Source organism: Zootoca vivipara, chromosome 16, assembly GCF_963506605.1.
Source record: "Zootoca vivipara chromosome 16, rZooViv1.1, whole genome shotgun sequence".
In the NCBI taxonomy this organism is placed as follows: domain Eukaryota; kingdom Metazoa; phylum Chordata; class Lepidosauria; order Squamata; family Lacertidae; genus Zootoca; species Zootoca vivipara.
The window spans coordinates 34,305,399-34,325,894 of NC_083291.1; the positions used below are offsets into that span (position 1 = coordinate 34,305,399).

At 46.9% G+C, this 20,496-nt stretch overlaps 1 protein-coding gene across 1 annotated transcript in view; it reads left to right on the forward strand.

The window, feature by feature from the left end:
• The window catches only part of LOC118097538 (phospholipid phosphatase 3), a 34,450-nt gene extending 25,866 nt beyond the window's left edge, over positions 1–8,584 (forward strand). Inside the window, exons 5-6 of the mRNA XM_035140477.2 lie at positions 4,746–4,922; positions 7,673–8,584. Coding sequence (XP_034996368.2) covers positions 4,746–4,922; positions 7,673–7,774 — 279 coding nt within the window. The 3' untranslated portion in view covers positions 7,775–8,584. The remainder of the gene's footprint in view (positions 1–4,745; positions 4,923–7,672) is intronic.
• Positions 8,585–20,496: the final 11,912 nt, after the last annotated feature.

Sequence of the window (20,496 nt, forward strand, 5' to 3'; positions counted from 1 at the left end):
CACCAAAGCACTGTGCTAGGTTATACCGTGCCATTTCATGTGCCTGGTTCATTTTGAGCTGTTTAAAACTTAATTGCCCTAAAATGATGTTAGTCTGGCATTTCCTTAATCAATAAACCAAGCACCCTCTTTGCTTTTGAATTGGTGCAGGGCTGTCTAAAGGTAAAGGTAAAGGGACCCCTGACCATTAGGTCCAGTCGTGACCGACTCTGGGGTTGTGCGCTCATCTCGCATTATTGACCGAGGGAGCAGGCGTATAGCTTCCAGGTCATGTGGCCAGCATGACAAAGCCGCTTCTGGCAAACCAGAGCAGCACACGGAAACGCTGTTTACCTTCCCGCTTTAGCAGTTCCTATTTATCTACTTGCATTTTTGACGTGCTTTCGAACTGCTAGGTTGGCAGGAGCTGGGACCGAGCAACAGGAGCTCACCCTGTCACAGAGATTCGAACCGCTGACCTTCTGATCAGCAAGCCCTAGGCTCAGTGGTTTAACCCACAGCGCCACCTGGGTCCCTGGGCTGTCTACTGTAGAGTAAATTAGTACAGCAATGGAAGAGAGCCTCCAGGGATGTCTATGGCAGGGGGACGGCTCATACAGTGGTGTTTGACCTTGTGTAAATTACCTCACGCGTACACAGTTGGATCCCTCTTTTCTTCTGTGAAATGTTGGAGGATATGCACATTTATACAGTATTAGACTCTGGGGGAAAAGTGGAATGTGCGTGATTCAGATGGAAGTGGATGGGAACCAAGAATTTTGGCTCCAGGTGAAGTTATTGGAGTCAGCAGACATACCTTTCTCTACGGGCATTTCCTGTTATGAAATGCGGAAGACGTCGATTATTATCTCCTTGAGGGCTTGGGCTTAAGCGCTTAGCAGATGTGGATTTGCAGGCTCCTGTGAGCTTGTCAGTTGCGCAAAGGAGGGCACAGTGCAGCCTCAGTGACCTGCGAGAAACTGCCAATAGGGCTTCAGGAAAGGCCATGCGAGACCAAAATGGGACTCCAGAGTCTTTGGGGCTCTGGTTTGTGCCTCCTATTCCCAGTTTGGCTATTTTTATTTCGTTTGTTTATTATTTTTGTGGTTGTTGTTGTGGCTTCTGAGAATCTGCCATGCTTTACTCTCCTATATTTAGAAGAGGGATTTGCCTGGCATCCTAACAGGGACTCTTCCCCTGTGGGAGATCAGTCTGGAAACAGGGAGTGGCTGAGAGGAGGAAGCGAGATGCAGAGACACAGAACCTGTCTGGCTGTCTGGTTTCCCTGAAACAGATGTGGGCAACCTGTGGCCCCTGGGCCATGCATGGTCTTTGGCCTAATTTAATCTCTCCCAGGCATCCCCAAACTTCGGCCCTTCAGATGTTTTGGACTACAATTCCCATCTTCCCTGACCACTGGTCCTGTTAGCTAGGGATCATGGGAGTTGTAGGCCAAAACATCTGGAGGGCCGCAGTTTGGGGGTGCCTGATCTAGCCTGTGGCCTGTTTTCATGTAGGTGTTGTTAGAGGGGAAGAGGAGCAGGGAAGAAGTGCTCCTGCACAACTTTGATTCTGACCGTGTTCCTCACCAGCTAGGACAACATTGCCTCCAAGGGAATTTGCTGCCAAAGAGTGTGGTGGAGTCTCCTTCTTTGGAGGTCTTTAAGCGGAGGCTTGACAGCCATATGTCAAGAATGCTTTGATGGTGTTTCCTGCTTGGCAGGGGGTTGGACTGGATGGCCCTTGTGGTCTCTTCCAACTCTATGATTCTATGAATGCGGTCCTCAACAGAAAAAACAAAATTGCTGCCCTATGTCAGGGTGCAAAAACTTACCGTACTTTTCTGTGTATAAGACTAGGTTCCCCCCCTTAAAAATCATGCTAAAAAGTGGGGGTCGGCTTACACATGGGTAGTGCATAGGGTGGACATTAGATTGGTTGCTGCCGTGTCTGTCAGCAGCTATAATGCACGTTACTGGTTGCTGCGTCAATGGGTGGTGTTGATTGGCCGATGCTGCGGTAATGGGGCGGGTGATTGGCAGCTTCTGCCAGTGAGGAGACAGACGGGAGGCGGATTTAGCGATGGGTGCAGGTGAGCGATTTTCGGCATTCCCCCCTAAAGAAAGCTCAACAACCCTTGGTAATCCCGCCCCAAAAAAGCTCAACCACTGTGGGCAATTCTCCCCCCAAAAAAGCTCAACAACTTTTTGCCATCTCCCATTTCCTGAAATTTCAGTCCCCCCAAATAGACGGAAAAGTACGGTATTCTATTTCTGTATTGCCCTTCATCTGACAATCACAGGGTGGTTTACAATATAAACCCCCCAAAATATACATAATAACAAAAGAAAAACCAATCTTGTTGGACCAAAACTCACACCAGCCCCAGCCTTAATAGCCAGTTATCGGAGATTATGGGAACTGTAGTTCAGCAAAATCAGGAGAGCTATAGGTATCCCTGCCCTGTCCGATGAAGTATCTCCAGCAAGCCACGTTTGTGAAACAGATCCTGGGAAAGAAGCAGAGGGTCTCCAGGAGAGCTTTCTCTGAGCAGCTCAACTAGGCAGCTCATAGCAAAGGCAAGACTTGAAGTAGGGCCTCCTGGTTCACTGCTCAGTGTCTCTTAACTATTATAGTGCAGTGGAACCTTGGTTTTCGAACGTAATCCGTTCCGGAAGACTGTTTGACTTCCGAAACGTTCGAAAACCGAGGTTCAATGGGCGATCGGCAAAATCCATTGAGAAAATGGAAAAACATGCAGGGGAAGCCATTTGACTTCCAAGGCGCGTTTGGAAATGGAAGCAATGACTTCCAGTTTTTCTGGCATTCAGGTTCTGAATCGTTCGGCTTCCAGGGTGCTCGGAAATCGAGGTTCCACTGTATATATATTCAGATCTATACATGTGCACACACAAAGTCGAGTGGGATATCAGTTTTGCAAGGTGGGAGTCAAAGGAACACACCAAGAAAACAGATTCACCATCCATCTGAAACAATGAAGCAGGCAGTTGTCTCTCTTGCCCTTCTTCTGACAGCTCAGGACAACATATGTGTGTGGGCTGTCTCTGTGTTGCAGCCCTGCGAGCTAGGTTTGGCAGAGAGGCACTGAGCAGCCCAAGGTCACCCAATGAGATTCATGGCTGAGTGGGGATCTGAACTGGGGCCTCCCCCCCTACATTGCAGCGCTCTTTTGCTCTCTACACCTAGGGAAGCTTAAGCCACCGTAAGCTTGTTATCCTTCAAGGGGCCGCTGAATTCTTGGCTGGCTTTGCTGCAGCAGACTTAGTGGGGCTCCTTCTCTGTCATTTGCCCATACGTTGTAGGTTGAATATCTCCACCTTCCCTTACTAAACCTCCTAATGTCCCATTCCCCTTCTGTATTCGGGAGCCTGATCCTTCCCTTTGCATGCTTTTCTGAGAACTGGTGGAGCCTGTTGTTTCCTTTTTAAAAAAATGCTTTTCAGGTTTATACATTTCACTTAATTCTACAATTATTTTAACATTTCAGAACTTGACTTCCTTCCCCCTCTTCCTGCGGTTCCTTAAATTTCTTTTTAGTATCTTCTGCATATCCTAATTAACTTAATTTGCTCATTTATTAATCTGCTTTAAATATATACTCTTATAAAACTGCAGGTTATTACAATAATCCTGCCAATGTTCTTATCTGTTTATAATTTTATCTGTAAATATTCAATAGACCACTTCCATTCTTTTATTTAAAAAATTGTTTTCTTGATTTCTTATTATTCCAGTAAGTTTCACCATTTCTGCATATTCCAAAAGTTTTTGTATCCATTCTTCCTTTGCTGGGACTCCTGCTTCTTTCCATTTTGGGTTGATTAACATTCTTGCCACTGTTGTCACATACATGAATAAGTTTCTATACAGTATACAGTAGGTACTTCTGTCCCTATAATTCCCAAAAGAAAAGTCTGGGGTTTTTTTTTTACAAAGGTTATTTTAAGCATCCTTTTCAATTCATTATATATCACTTCCCAGTAAGCTTTAACCTTACTATAAGTCCACCACATATGATAAAAAGAACCTTCTTTCTCTTTACATTTCCAACACTCATTTGATTTAGATTTATACATTTTTGCCAGTTTACTTGGTGTTAGATAGGGCCTGTTGTTTCCAGTGGACTGGGGTCCTTGTAGGTCCCTGGCTGATGTCTCAAGGTTCAAGATATGTCTAAATCATGGGTAGGCAAACTACGGGCCCGGGGGCTGGATCCGGCCCAATCGCCTTTTAAATCCGGCCTGCGGATGGTCCAGGAATCAGCGTTTTTCTACATTACTAGAATGTGTGCTTTTATTTAAAATGCATCTCTGGGTTATTTGTGGGGCATAGGAATTTGTTCAAATCACCCCCCATATAATATAGCCCACAAGGTCTGAGGGACAATAGGCCGGCCCCCTGCTGAAAAAGTTTGCTGACCTCTGGTCTAAACTGACTGGCAAAATTTCCCTCAGAAGTTCTCTGTGCTAACAGCCAGTGTGGTGCAGTGGTGAAGAGCGGTAGACTTGTAATCTGGGGGACCAGGTTCGAGTCTCCACTCCTCCACATGCAGCTGCTGGGTGACCTTGGGCTAGGCACACTTCTCTGAAGCCTCTCAGCCTCACTCACCTCACAGAGTGTTTGTTGTGGGGGAGGAAGGGAAAGGAGAATGTTAGCCGCTTTGAGACTCCTTCGGGTAGTGATAAAGCGGGATATCAAATCCAAACTCTTCTTAACAGCCTTTTTCTGCCTCTTCTTTCCCCCAGTTTTACTTGCAGGCCCGTTTTACGTGGCGGGGAGCTCGACTGCTTCGTCCATTGGTCCAGTTTGTGATGCTGATGCTAGCATTGTACACAGGACTGACCCGCATCTCTGACTACAGGCACCACCCGTCTGATGTGGTGGTGGGGCTGCTGCAGGGGGCACTTGTGGCTTGCTGGGTGGTGAGTTGTGATTCTGCCGTTAGCTGACCCTTTCTCTTGTCTTTTTTGGGGGGGAGGGAGGGTGTTGCTCCCAGTTGAGGTGAGAGAGAGAGAGAGAGAGAGAGATCTGGATGCGGAATCCCCACCTTCTGACTGCTCTGCAAACCTTACTTAGCAGCTCCTCCTCTCCCAAGCGCATCAGAGGGGAGAAAACCATTTCAAGCAAGCGAGCTGAGGTTCTTTGGGAGTGAAATTCTGCAACCCAAGTTCAGTTCTATGTGACGGGCACTCGTACAAAAGCAAAGCTTTCCAAACCAAGCCTGCTTCTAGTTCTTGCTGAGGGTATTGGTGTTTCTGGCAAACTGTATTCGTTAGTGTATTAAGAACACTTACGTTGCATTTCTGTTGGGAAACGTTAAGAAAAAGCCGCCTGTTTACAGGAATGGGAAGAGCAACCACACACCTCCAGGAAGCCCACAATACCTCCAGGAAGCCCACAATAAGAGCCTGAAGGCAACAAGGCCTCTCCACTATTTGTCCACCAGAAACTCATATTCAGGGATAGACTGCCTCTGAACATGGAGGATTGATTCAGCCATAATGGCAAATAGCCAGTACTAGACATGCCCAAGAGGGATTTGTTTAATCCCCTTTTAAAGCTGGACAAGCCAGGAGCCATGTCCACATCTTGTGGCAGCAAATTGAGTCAGATATGGCTTGTGCAAAAATGTTTATGCAGAACCCAGGAATTAAGATTCCTTGCTGCTACCTTCTTTGAGTGACCCTGAATGAGTTCTAGTATTGAGAAGAGAGAAAGAGAAGCGCTAATTTAATAAATTTCAATATGCTGTCATCTTCTGTCTTCTTTTTTCTAAACTATTAAAACTACCTTTTCATGAGGGTGAAAGAGGAGAGCGCAAAATATGGTCTGAAGCTCAACATAAAAAAAAAACAAGATCATGGCCACTGGTCCCATCACCTCCTGGCAAATAGAAGGGGAAGAAATGGAGGCAGTGAGAGATTTTACTTTCTTGGGCTCCTTGATCACTGCAGATGGTGACAGCAATCATGAAATTAAAAGATGCCTGCTTCTTGGGAGAAAAGCAATGACAAACCTAGACAGCATCTTAAAAAGCAGAGACATCACCTTGCCGACAAAGGTAGTAGTGATATATGGAAGTGAGAGCTGGACCATGAAGAAGGCTGATCGCTGAAGAATTGATTCTTTTGAATTTTGGCTGGAGGAGACTCTTGAGAGTCCCATGGACTGCAAGAAGATCAAACCTATCCATTCTGAAGGAAATCAGCCCCGAGTGCTCACTGGAAGGACAGATCGTGAAGCTGAGGCTCCAATACTTTGGCCACCTCATGAGAATAGAAGACTCCCTGGAAAAGACCCTGATGTTGGGAAAGATGGAGGGCACTAAGAGAAGGGGACAACAGAGGACGAGATGGTTGGACAGTGTTCTCGAAGCTGCGAACATGAGTTTGACCAAACCGTGGGAGGCAGTGCAAGACGGGAGTGCCTGGCGTGCTCTGGTCCATGGGGTCACGAAGAGTCAGACACGACTAAACGACTAAACAATAGTGCCCCAAACACATTAGCTTTTTTTCTTGGAGGAAAAATGTCCTTAATCTCTTATTGTTGTGGCTTTCCTTTCTTCCCCCTTTTTCTATAAAGTTGCAAGAAGCCCTGTGGTTGCAATGCTTAGCAGGTTGTGTTGCATGTTATACTAAGTGACGCAGAAAAATCCACTCGGATGAAGGGAGCAGGGGTTCAGTGTGAGCCGCCAGGAAATAACTAAGGAAGGGCACACCCTTGCTAGCATTGTGTGCAGGCGGCCGGGAGGAAATCCTTCAGTTTCCTACCCTGGCTATGGGATCCCAGCTCCACCCATCAGCCTCCAGTCAAGGGAGTATGTCGAACCCTGGAGTTGAGATTCCTAGGAGCTGGGAATAGAATCAAGGAATCTTAACTGATGCAATTCTAGGCTGCATCAATAGGAGTATAGCATCTAGATCAAGGGAAGTAATAGTACCACTGTATTCTGCTCTGGTCAGACTGGTCAGTTCTGGGCACCACAGTTCAAGAAGGATGCTGACAAGCTGGAACGTGTCCAGAAGAGGGCAACCAAAATGGTTAAAGGCCTGAAAAGGATGCCTTATGAGGAACGGCTTAGGGGGCTGGGCATATTTAGCCTGGAGAAGAGAAGGTTAAGGGGTGATATGATAGCCATGTTCAAATATATAAAAGGATGTCATATAGAGGAGGGAGAAAGGTTGTTTTCTGCTGCTCCAGAGAAGCGGACACGGAGCAACGGATTCAAGCTACAAGAAAGAAGATTCCACCTAAACATTAGGAAGAACTTCCTAACAGTAAGAGCTGTTCGGCAGTGGAATTTGCTGCCAAGGAGTGTGGTGGAGTCTCCTTCTTTGGAGGTCTTTAAGTGGAGGCTTGACAGCCATCTGTCAGGAATGCTTTACCTTCAGTAGCTTAGGGCTTCATCAAACCTAAATCCGGCCCTGGGCACAACTTCCAACAGCCCCAGGCGGCATGGCCTTTGGTCAAGCGGGATGGAAGTCAAAATTATCTCAAGCTCACCAGGTTGGGTGAAGGCTGCTTTCATGAGATTCTGTGTTCAGTCAGGACTGGCAGAGTTTTGCGCTGTGCCTGCTCCTTCTGCAGCTACCTGGGCTGCTGCCCCTTGAGAGGGTATTGGGCGAGCATGGCTATATCTCTGACGCCCTCTTTCTCTTCTCTCCCTTTTCAGGCCTTCCATGTATCCAGCATGTTTCACCGCAAGCACCAGCCTCGCCACCTGCCCCCAGCCGCCTTGGACACTCCCAGTTCAGACTGCCACACCGATTGCTAGGGCATGTTCACTGGGGGTCAGAGACACTACTCTTGTCTGGCTGACTACAGGAGCCTCGGACTGTTGGCGCCGGTTGATTTGCATTCACTGCCACGCTGCCCGCATAGGCACCAGTCGGGGCAGCCACTGCCATGCTCACTACCATGCCAACATCCACTGCTGCACCAACTGCTGGAAGCACCAAAAAGAGGGAAAGGGAGCCATTCCCTCCTGGCTGTTAGGGCACTTCTGTGCCAGAGATCCCTCTTGTCTTCACAGTGATGGACAGGGCACTCTTGTTATCCCTTTGGGTTTGTACACATGACACCACTCCCTTATGAGCTTCCCCTCTATCAAAGGATCCAGTGATCACATCACCACTGCCAGTTGGGTTTCCTTCTAGACGATATTCGCAAGGGAAGGAAATCCCCCGTATATATATTTTTCGACGCAGGAAGATCTGCCCTTCCTCCTCGCTCACACTGGGATGATCTCACCCTTGAAACATTATGCACTCGGGCTGCGTTGCTAGGAGAAAGGCGGGCGCCTCTCCTCGAGAATCCAGTCTCTGCTGCACTAGTGATGTCTCTCAGCTGCTTGAAAGGCCAAGTGATGTGTCTGGCAGAAGCATATTCATGAAAGAATGAACCACAGGCTTGGGAGGCGGAGTTGGGAGGAAAGTGCCTGGAAAATCATGGAGGGACCTGCATTGTTCATACCAGGGCACCCCAATGCTACCAGATACCTCCCACCCTCCACCCCACCCAACGCTTCCGCTCCCCATAATGTGAAATGTATTTTGTTTTTTGTAATAAATGGTACTGACAATCACCTAGATTAATAACTGACTTACAGGAGGGGGTAGGCTGCATATGGACCTCAGAACATCCCTCATAGCCAAGCACGTGGTTCCAAAAGCACTGGCGGCGCCGTTTGGATCCTGTGGTTCCGCTGGCACAGGATTTGGTGCCTGGTACAGAATGAGTTCCTGAGATACTTACCTTTCACTCGAAACAAAAAGTGGTCTTCTAGTCCTCATGGTTGTGAAGATTCAAACCCTTTCCCTCCAGATGCTCTTTCCTATCCAGTCCACACCTTTCTTTGAAATCACGCCTTCTGGAAATAACGCAGTTGGTTTGAGGATAAATGGTACAGGCAGGATTACAGTATAAATCCGGATTGGGTCCTAAGGAGCGATGAGGAAATAGGTTTGTGTTTCTCAACCAGTGAGGCATGCCCTCCTGAGGGGCTATGAAGATTGGGGGGGGAGCAGGGCGAGTGTTTCCAAATATATATATATGTTACAATGTAAGTAAACAAACTAAAAGTTGTGAAATTTCAAATGAAAGAATTACAGGAGCCAGGTTTGAAGGGTTTTGTGGGGTTTTTATGTTAGCTGAAAGCAGGGGACATGGGTTAAAAAGGGTTGAGAAATAAGGAGGAAACAGAGCAGTATCTGTGCATGATCTAGCTTGCTGCTAAGGCAAGGAATGCAACCTTGCACATAGAATCATGTAGTGGGGGATCACTGTAATGCTAAAAAAACACAAAAAAAGTTTGCAGCTACCTCTTATAAGCTGTGATGTTGAACCCAGTTTTAGAGGCTTGGTTCCACTGAAATCAGCAGCCTGAAACTTGTATAACCAGACACAGGATTGTAGCAATCTTTTAAGTGCTGGATGCAGTTCAAGCTTAACTGGTTTGCTTCTGTTCACATGCATTGTTGGAAAAAGTGGAATGGGTCACTCGGTTGCTGTTGCCAGGACTCTTCAGCAATGTCGGGGGGGTCCTGAGCGAGAAGGAAAATGGCAGATCAGTTTCCCTCGAAGACTGTTTGTCCACCATTACCAATGTTTGCCTGCTTGTACTGAAGTGCCATTTGTGTGTGTCCACTGCTCCAGACTTTTGGACTTTGCTTGAGGCAAGCTTCTCTCAAAGGCTGGCTTGTCACTGGCCTAGTTCAGTGGTTCCTAATTAGCTAGATACTGCGGACCGCCTGTTTTTCAAAAGCCAAGCCATGGACCCCCTACTTTTGATAATTTTGATGTCACTGTGGGAGTTTTCCTTATGTGAATGATGCCACAGATCCCACTGGTGGGACCCCTGGGGTCCGCAGTCCACCAATTGAGAACCACCGATTCAGTGAATTGAACAGAATAGAAGGCAAAAGGCAGAGGGAGCCAAATTTTGAGCCCGCCTAGGATATTGTTGAAATCTGAAAGATCAAAATCCACCCCTGAAGGAGCTCAAGGTGATGTACATGGTTCTCCATCCATCCCCCATTAAATTTTCCAAAGCAATCCTGCTTTGTGTCCGATTGGGGATTCGAACCCTGATAGCTGAAATGGCTATAGGAGTAGCTGAAAGAAACTGTTAGGTAAGGATGAGTACAAGCTCAGAACCAAACAGAGGGCAGCCCATGTAGCTTAGTGGGGGAGAGGAGAGTGATATACAAAACTCCCATCATGGCAGGAGAGGCGGCTTTGAGACAGCAGCTTGCTCAGAGGCTTAGTAAAGGTGGCCATTCTGAAAGAGCGGCAGTGCTGCCATTTCTCAGCAGTCCTGTTCCTACTGCAACTAATGTTCAGTCCTAAAGGTGAGGAGGGAAATAAAAAAAACAAGAGACACATGACACTGGGCAACCGTAACTATCAGAATTGTTCCACAAACAGAAGGGAAGGGAAACAGAAGGGAAGTTGCTGAATTGCAACTCATTAGCAAGCTTAAAACCATGGAGCCACCTGGAATGAACAAAGACATAGGATTCTTATCTCATTATACATGATCAAGCTTTCCTTAGCACCTCAGCCCTTGCCCCCCCCCGCAAGACCAATTGCAGTCATTAACAGTCGTTAACAGTCATCAACAGGTTTACCACTCCTATCAGCCCATCACCCATTCCCATCACCCCCACCCCCTGAATATACATAAGGGTCTGGCTACTTCTGTTTCAGTGTATCTGATGAAGTGTGCATGCACACGAACGCTCATACCAAAATAAAAACTTAGTTGGTCTTTAAGGTGCTACAGAAGGAATTTTTTTATTTAGAAGGGAAATGAGCTTGCTTTCTTTTTCTCAGACCAGGAGCACTCTGGCTCCATGTGACAAGAACCCAACTTTGGCGTTCCTGCCGCTGAGCTTCATGTTCATTCTCGACTCATCCAAAGGAGGAGGTGGGTGGGGCCTGTTTGCAAAGTAGCATTCAAAGAGAAGGTTTATCACAGGCATCCCCAAACTGTGGCCCTCCAGATGTTTTGGGCTACAACTCCCATGATCCCTAGCTAAGAGGACCAGTGCTCAGGGATGATGGGAATTGTAGTCCAAAACATCTGGAGGGCTGAAGTTTGGGGATGCCTGGTTTACCACCTAGCGAAGGGGCGGGGAACCTTTGGCCCACCATCCAGATATAGCTGAACTACAACCCCCATCAGCCCCAGCATGCAAGGCCAGTGGCCAGGGATTGTGGCAGCTGTAGTTCAGCATCTGGACAGCCAAAACTGCCCCCCACCCCACGACCTAGCATGTTTGGCCGTGAGGTCAGGCATTTTGCTAGCTTTTTAAACATGTAAAGCAGCTGCGGTAAATGACTGTATCTGTGTCCGCCAGAAGGAAGGAGTGTGTTTTCTGACCCTCTGCAACTTTGCTGTTTATTAGCCGGGGTTCTCTTCCCCACTTCTATACCTCAGGCACTTTCCTGGCCAGCTACTGCTCCAGATTGCAAGATCAGGACAAAAGCAGCCCCAGAGGAGGCTGCATTTCCAAGCAGGGCACAGCCACCTGTGCTTTCATCGGGAGACAATCTGATAACAACTTTTCCCAGCCCTCCTCTCCCACTCGATTGGCTGCACCATCCCCCAGTCTGTTCTTCATAGCAGCCTCTCCCAGGAGAGCCGCTGAATCGATTCAAGGCCATTCTCAATGGCTCCTTTATGCAGTGTCCGGGGTGTGCTGGGCGCATGTGATTTCCAGGGCCAAGGCAGGGGTGGGGGTGGGGCGGGAATGGCACCAAGCTGGCACCACCGAGTCCTTCCTGGCATCCTGCACACAGCCTCTGTTCGAGGCAGGGACAAGCAACACTTAACATTTTGTTGCTGGTCATTTGCACAGGTCTTTTCACGTGCAAAGCGCAAGGGGGGGTGGCATGCTGAAGGGCAGCAGAATCTGGAGGCAGAGCATTGGAGGGGCTTCAAACAGCTTCTGCAGGGTGGGGTTTTTATATGGTTTCAGCAACCTGCAAAACTTGCTTGACCAGTGGGGGGGGGAGAGAGGGTGTGTGTGTGTGTGTGTGTGTGCGTGTGTGCGTGTGTGCATCTATGTGCATAATATGGGGTGTAATGCTTATCTCAGACATTTTGAAACTCTGATTTGAATCAGTTGCCTTTCTTTAGCCAGAATAGGAAGTAAGCTCTCCTGCACCAGGCCTCACCCCTTTTGATAAGGCTTGTGCCCTGTGTAAAAGGGGGGAGGGAATGGAACAGGGGTCAGCAAACTTTTTCAGCAGGGGGCCAGTCCACTGTCCCCTGGGCCTAGACCTTGTGGGGGGCCGGACTATATTTTTTTGGGGGGGGGATGAATAAATCCCTATGCCCCACAAGTAACCCAGAGGTGCATTTAAATAAAAGCACACATTCTACTCATGTAAAAGCACCAGACAGGCAGGCCCCACAAATAACCCAGAGATGCATTTTTAAGAAAAGGGCACATTCTACTCATGTAATAACACACTAATTCCTGGACCCTCCGGCGATTGGGCCGGATCCCACTTGGACTACTACAATGTGCTCTACATGGGGCTACCTTTGAAGGTGACCCGGAAACTACAACTAATCCAGAATGCGGCAGCTAGACTGGTGATTGGGAGCGGCCGCCGAGACCACATAACACCGGTCTTGAAAGATCTACATTGGCTCCCAGTACGTTTTCGAGCACAGTTCAAAGTGTTGGTGCTGACCTTTAAAGCCCTAAATGGCCTCGGCCCAGTATACCTGAAGGAGCGTCTCCACCCCCATCGTTCTGCCTGGACACTGAGGTCCAGTACCGAGGGCCTTCTGATGGTTCCCTCGTTGCGAGAAGCCAAGTTGCAGGGAACCAGGCAGAGGGCCTTCTCGGTGGTGGCGCCTGTCCTGTGGAACACCCTCCCATCAGATGTCAAAGAGAAAAATAGCTACCAGATTTTTAGAAGACATCTGAAGGCAGCCCTGTTTAGGGAGGCTTTTAATGTTTAATTGTTTTATTTCATTTTTCTGTTGTAAGCCGCCCAGAGTGGCTGGGGAAACCCAGCCAGATGGGAAGGGTATAAATTATTATTATTATTATTATTATTATTATTATTATTATTATTATTATCTGGCCCCAGGGCCTTAGTTTTCCTACCCATGGAATGGAATGTGGATTTTCCACCTCAGGCACCAAAATATATTGGGTTGGCCTTGGCAATGTGACTTTTAATGGTTATCTAAGTCTCGCAGCATTCCTGCCAGGTCTATGTACAGTAGTTCCCCTTTTTTTACAGCGGGAGAATTGGAGCTGAAATAGAGGCTGCAGAGCTGGAGCTGGAGCCTCTGGGAGGCTGTCCAGTGAAGTGGGTTGACAGTAAATTCTGGACACACAGCAGGAAGTACACAATTGCGTAAAGCACTTAACGGCCCCAAAGCAAAGTCCAACACCCGCTCACATAGTTGGCCGTTGTCCAGCAGCACACAGCAGCTTGCCAGGGGATTCTACAAAGCCACAAACAGGACTTGCGTATAGAATTACAAGCCTGGAATTCACCTGAAAATCTTGCAGTCCCTAAGACTCGCTGTCATGAATCACTAGATCCCTCTTTGCTTAAAATCAAAAGACATGCAACCCAGGTTAATGGCTTATTGAATATTTACAGATAAATTGCAAACGGATGAAAACATTGGTAGGATTCTTGCAATAACCTGCAGTTTCATAAGAGTTTATATTTAATGTAGATAATCAAATGAGCAAATTAAATGAACTTGGATATGCAGAAGATATTTTAAAAAATTAAGGAACCACAGAAAGAGGGGGAGGAAGTCAAACTTTGAAATGTTAAAATGACTGTAAAATTAATGAAATGTATAAATTTGAAAAGTATAAATAAAAACTTTAAAAAAAAATACATGCAACCCCTTGAGGAACTTTCAGACAGGAGCTTATTGTGAGATTAGTGCTCCTTGTGCACGCAATTTTTTTCACAGCATCTACACAATGCCATTGACATCAAAATGCCACTCGATATTCCCTCCCCCCATTTAATCCAGATTTAACCCCCTCTCTGGAGAAAATGCAATACAGTGGTACCTTGGTTTGCATACATCTTGGATTACAAACACGTCAAACCCAGAAGTGCGTTTCCTGGTTTGCAACCTTTTTTTGGATTACAACCCTCTTTTTTTTAATGAACAAAAAATTTTTGGGCAGGCCCCATTGGCAAAAGCGTGCCTAGGGTTACAACCTCTTTTGGTTTACAAATGGATCTTCAGAACAGATTTTGGTTGTAGACCAAAGTACCACTGTAATTATTTTTTTAAATGGTTACCAGTGACTTGTTGCTTCAATGACCCATTTGCAAATTAAACCACATTCTATAAGCATCTTTGGTCCAGCACAGTGACTCCCTCAACACAAGTGTGGAAAAGAAATGTTTGCATGCTCTTGCTGGGGAGGAGACAGACAACAGGAAGTACGTACACAAGAATCAATGCTCCCAAAGCAAACACTCAGATGCCTACAAATGTAGTGTGGTGAACCAGCTTTTATTTCATACTTCAGTTAGCCTCTTTTCTCACATTATCGTAAAGCAGTGATTCCCAAACTATGTGCTATGAGAGTTGCTGAATACTGTATGCCATATTCAGAATACGGTCTCAAGTTACAGGGTTTGATTTCCTAAGAATCTCAGCTTCTCAAAGAAGCAAGGTTCAGAGCCTGATTGTTGTAAAGACTTACTTCAAAGCATATGGGAGAAGCCTGTTGAAATCTCAGAAGCTGGTGCAGGTGCTGAAAAATGATCTCCAGTGTCACTGGTTGGAAGCAGGGCTTCCGTGTAGTGTACTTACCCATCCCCTTAACTGGCAGAAGCAGAAAAAGTACAGTGCGCAAGCCGTAAAACAGCACAAGGGATTATGCAAAATAAATCATGTAAATAATGTTGAATTTGCATAAATTATACTGAGTGCAGTATTCAGCTCTTTTTGTCACAGAATTTGGGGTTACCTCGGTGCAGAATTTTAGGATTGCTTATTTGTTTTGAAAATGATTACAGACACCCCTCTGTGCTAAATGCACTAAAAAGGTAAAAGGCAAAGGACCCCTGGACGGTTAAGTCCAGTCAAAGGCGACCATGGGGTTGTGGTGCTCATCTCGCTTTCCGGCTGAGGGAGCCAGTGTTTGTCCACAGACAGCTTTCTGGACCATGTGGCCAGCATGACTAAACCGTTTCTGGCGTAATGGGACACCATGACGGAAAACCAGAGCGCACGGAAACGCCATTTACCTTCCCGCCACAGTGGTACCTATTTATCTACTTGCACTGGCATGCTTTTGAACTGCTAGGTTTGGCAGGAGCTGGGACAGAGCAACAGGAGCTCACCCCGTTGTGCAGATTTGAACCACCAACCTCCTGACCGGCAAGCCCAAGAGGCTCAGTGGTTTAGACCACAGCGCCACCTGCATCCAATGCACTAGCACCAACTTGCATATGCTCTGTTTTTATCAGGGGTAAATGCACTTTATTTACATGACATGACATGAACAAGTAGGGTGCATGGGGTTAGTGCAGGGGTCAGCAAACATTTGCAGCAGGGGGCCGGTCCACTGTCCCTCAGACCTTGTGGGGGGCCGGTATATATATATATTGCAGGGGGGAATGAACGAATTCCTATGCCCCACAAATAACCCATGGATGCATTTTAAATAAAAGCACACATTCTACTCGTGTAAAAACACCAGGCAGGCCCCGCAAATAACCCAGAGATGCATTTTAAATATAAAAGATACATTCTACGCATGTAAAAACGTGCTGATTTCTGGACCATCCACGGGGCGGATTTAGAAGGCGATTGGGCCTGATCCGGCCCCCAGGCCTTAGTTTGCCTACCCGTGGTTTAGTGGTATCCGCCCCTGAGGAATACGAACTTAAAAGCTGGCGAAAATGTGTGGTTTCCTTTCACCTTGAAACAAGTCCATGCAACATCCATGACAACATCTCTTCTGCATAAACATCCACCTTGACATTGTATCTGAACATAACACTTCCAGGAAAAGGTATTGGTCGGGTCAATTAGTACCTGCCTTACAGAACTGTACTGTGGGAACATTACTCACATATTCATATCTAACCCTACTCATCTAAGCTTTCAAGAGATGTCACCAGAGGAGGGGGGGTGGGATTTAGGCAGCCTGGTGCATTCCTCTTTTCCGCCCTGATTTGTGCTGAATCTCTCTCTCCCCCCCCCCTTCTCAGAATGGGTTTCAGGTGATACTGGAGGAACAATTGATCCTTTGAGTTCTTCCTGACAGGACCCTCACATTTGCCTCCAGCTCCAGGGCAGAGAGGGGAGTGTCTCCTCCCCAGACAGTCAGCAGAGCTTGCCTGAGGTTGCCAATGTATGAGGGGAAAGGATCTGGGGGAGAGGGGGTAGATCTTTCTAACTGGAGTTGGACTGAGCTTGCACCCCTTATTTCCTCCTCGTTTCTTTTTCACACAGAGCAAGCAAGTGGAGCTCATTGCCAACAGATGTGCGAGCGCCAACAGTCACAGCAAGTCGGGGCAGGGGGTGGGGGATATGACTAAACTGTGGCTCTCTGATGTCAGAATTCACAGGAAGTTCAAATATGAATCCCGGGTGATTGAAGAAAGATATACAGGCAAACTTTGAGGTACATACAGCTTTTATAGAGAGCTGGTGATAGTGCTTCAAAAACTTGCCATACTGTTTGGCCACATATGAGCAGTGGGTTTGTAATAAGCAAAAATCTGATGGGGTACACAAGAGCCCTTATTGAGTTCTCCACCGGTCGGAGAATATAACAGAGGCCAACCAGAGAATTTTGAGAAGCAAAGCCTTTATTTTTGCTGTTGCAACAGGGTCCTTCCCCTCACACAAGAGATCAAGGAAGGAACCCAGGACAAAAGAGAACCTCCACTTTTATCAGTTTTCCCATCCCCAAGAAACAACCCCAAAATACATCATTCCTACATCACCGCTATGTAATCAATACCTCACGAAAAGGGAGGGTTCAAGGTAGAAATCTGAGCACTTTTGACACCTCTCCTAGTCCTCCTCTCACCCCTCCCAGGTGTGAATTCCTAAACACAAAGAGAAATTAACATTTTCATAAGAGTTGATCACTATCATTTGTTCGGAGGAGTCTTCTTGTGAATGAGATGGCTAGTAGTCTGGCACAATTGATGGGGAAATGTCCAGTTGGCAGAGCCTCCGGCTTACAGGATTATGGCTCCCAAGTTGATAGTCATGTGGAAATGTGTGTGTGATTCTGGTCAGAGAGAGTCAAAATGGTGTCAGTCAGGCCTGTCTTCCTGTGCTGCTTCAGACATGTGCCTGTACATTCATGTACATGTTTATGAACAATTATTATTATTATTATTATTATTATTATTATTATTATTATTATATAACCTTAAATTTACAACAGGTTGAGGGTACATGCTATAATGTGCACAGACTCTGTCAGATCATCTTCCATTTGTTTTTTTAAAAAAACAAAGCGGGTGTGTGTGTGTATCAGACCACCTGCATGCTCTGCTCACCAATTCCACCCCACCCCCTATCGATCCCCTGCCATAGGTGCCAACTTCCTGGGGCCCTTGGTGCCCAGGCACCCACAAATTTCGGTGCCAGGGCCATGCACGCTGCATGGCACCCACGACCCCTGGCACCCACAGTCGAAGGGCCAAGCTGACACTCATACCCCCTGCCATTTCCCCTTCCCCTTCCCCGGCAGCTGCTACTGCTCACTTTTCACCTTCCTAACCATATTTTTGAAGCCACATCTCTCTTTTATTATGCAGCCCTGCTTTGCGCACCTCACTTTAAAATGCCCTCCTGAGATTCACTTTTACTTTACACCCAATAGCAAGCTTCCTCAAACTCAGCCCTCCATATGTTTTTGGCCTACAACTCCCAAGATCCCTAGCTAGCAGGACCTGTGGTCAGGGATGATGGGAATTGTAGTCTCAAAATATCTGGAGGAAGTTTGAGGAAGTTTGAGTTTGAGGAAGCCTGTCCTATAGCAGGTACGTCCAACAGGTAGATTGTGATCTACTGGTAGATCACTGGACGTCTGTGGTAGATCACTGGTAGATCACTGGCTCCCCCCAAAGAAGCTCAACAACTTTGGCTCCCCTAAACAACTCTGACCTGAACCCCTAAAAATGGGACTATCTCCTTCCTAAAAAAATCTCAACAACTTTGACCTGAACCCCTAAAAATGGGGCTTTCCTCCTCCTTAAAAAGCTTAACAACTTTGACCTGAACACCCCAAAAGGGGGTAGATCACTGCCAGTTTTTAACACTGTGAGTAGATCGCAGTCTCTTCGGCGTTGGCCACCCCCGTCCTATAGAATGCAGCAGAATTAGCTTCCACCAGTTGTGGGAGAGAGTTTCTGCTCTGGGAATGCCTATTGACTAGTAGGTGATATGCTGCCCGGAGCAGTAAGCCATGCAGAGGCACAACATGTGACCTCATCCGAGGGCAGGTGACCCTGGCACTTTTTGGCATTGAACAGGTTTGGATCATCCAGTCACCCCCGATGTTCAAAATTATGTAGCAATTCAGTAGAATCATCTGCCCTTGGACAAGGCTGTGTGGAAAGAACCACACCAGAGCTATGCAAAAGCTTTTGACTGTTTAATTGGTTTCCCTATGGGGGAATTTCTCCTGAGAAATCTCTATGTGGGACAAGAAGCTACAGTTAGAACTGGATATGGAACAACTGAGTGGTTCAAAATTGGGAAAGGAGTACGACAAGGTTGTATATTGTCTCCCTGCTTATTTAACTTATATGCAGAATTCATCATGCGAAAGGCTGGACTAGATGAATCCCAAGCCGGAATTAAGATTGCCGGAAGGAATATCAACAACCTCAGATATGCAGATGACACAACTGTTATGAAAAATGTACCCCAAAATGCGTTGCCTTTTAAGAAGGACAGACGCGGGTCGGAAGCTCCAAAATTTGCACTAAGTTCAGCTCCGCCGGGAAAATGACAGAGACCACACGATGCTGTCAGGAAAAACAAACTGATCCCTTTATTGCAGAATGCAAAGCTACAGCTGTAGGGTCCCTGCCTCTGGAAAGAAGGAAGGAACCCCGGGAAATGGTGAAGTCCCCCTATATACCCTCCTGTTCATGCATGGAAATCTCTGGACTAGGAGGGAGGGGGAGACAAGGGCGACGGGTGGGAGATCGGATTAGCTGGGTGCGGAGATGACTTCTCCTTTCAGATGGAGAGATGTCAATCTCTCTTCTCCTGTCGTTGATGGTGCTCCCTGTTGTTTGGCAGGAAGGGCAATCAGTCGAGATGGGTGCAGAGGTGGGGCAGTTCCTGGCGATTTCCATGGGGTGGAAGTCCGCCCGGCAGTGTTTTCCTCCAGGCCATGGAAGGGTGGGCTACGTTGAGGATGGCAATTTATTTGAATAAAGTTGTTCCAGCTAATCCCTCTATTGTCCGTGTGTCCTTGAATGGGTATAGGGTGGTAGTAGGGCAAGGTTCAGGTGGGTTGGGATCATACAGGGTTCATACAGAAAATATACCTGGAAAACATACCTAATGCAGGGATTTCTAATTAAAAGGTAGCAGTCCTGACATATACAGTTCTAAGATATAAAACAGCAATTCTAATACAGAGGCAGCGGATAGAGATTTCATGGTAAGAGAACATATAATAGGCTGTATTATTAACTTGAGTAGAAAAGTTTAACTTTGGATTTGGGCGGTTTCCCCCCCCCTTCTTCTGGAAACATTGTTTTGTTCTGGGCGGAGGGGAGGTGGAGAGGGGAAATGTGTGAGTTTATGCTAACTGTTGTGCATATGCAGATCCTTAAGCCTTCCTTCAGGCAGGGTCGCGTCCTAGCTGGAGGGGTGGGGAGACAGGGAAGATGGCATTGAACAGGATTCTGGGTATTGCAGCTGTCAAATTCTGTCACCCCTCTCTGTTCATTAATAATGGTGTCCTGCAAAACCCCCCCCCCCAATATGATTTTATAACAGCCCCCTCTCTGAGGCAATATTGTTGTGTAACAACCAATCATTGCCTCACATAATATTCTCCATTTCCCAGGTGGTACATTGGCACAACCTAGGGGTATGTGGTGGCGGCTCAAAGGGGGGCTTGGGAGAAGCATTTTATAAGAAATGGTATATGCCTTACATTACCGGGAAGGTCCACCAATGACTGAAAAATGCAGTTTCCTTGGAGTTTGCCTTTTGTGTGTTTTCAGGTGTCAAAGTTAGCTTTCTGATCCCACACCTCCATCATGGCACAGCAGCAACAATCCCTGGTGAATCCCCTTAGGGCTTTCATATTGACCATGTCACCTGGCACTCACCATAGCTGCCACAGGTTTGGACATGTCATGAGAGAGATGCCTTTGCCTTGGGCTTTCTATGGGATTTTATTATTATAGGCTCTGGTCTTGCACTGCAGTAGGGCTCAGTTGCTCTTAAAGGGAGAAAGCTACTTGCACCTTGGATACACTTGCCCA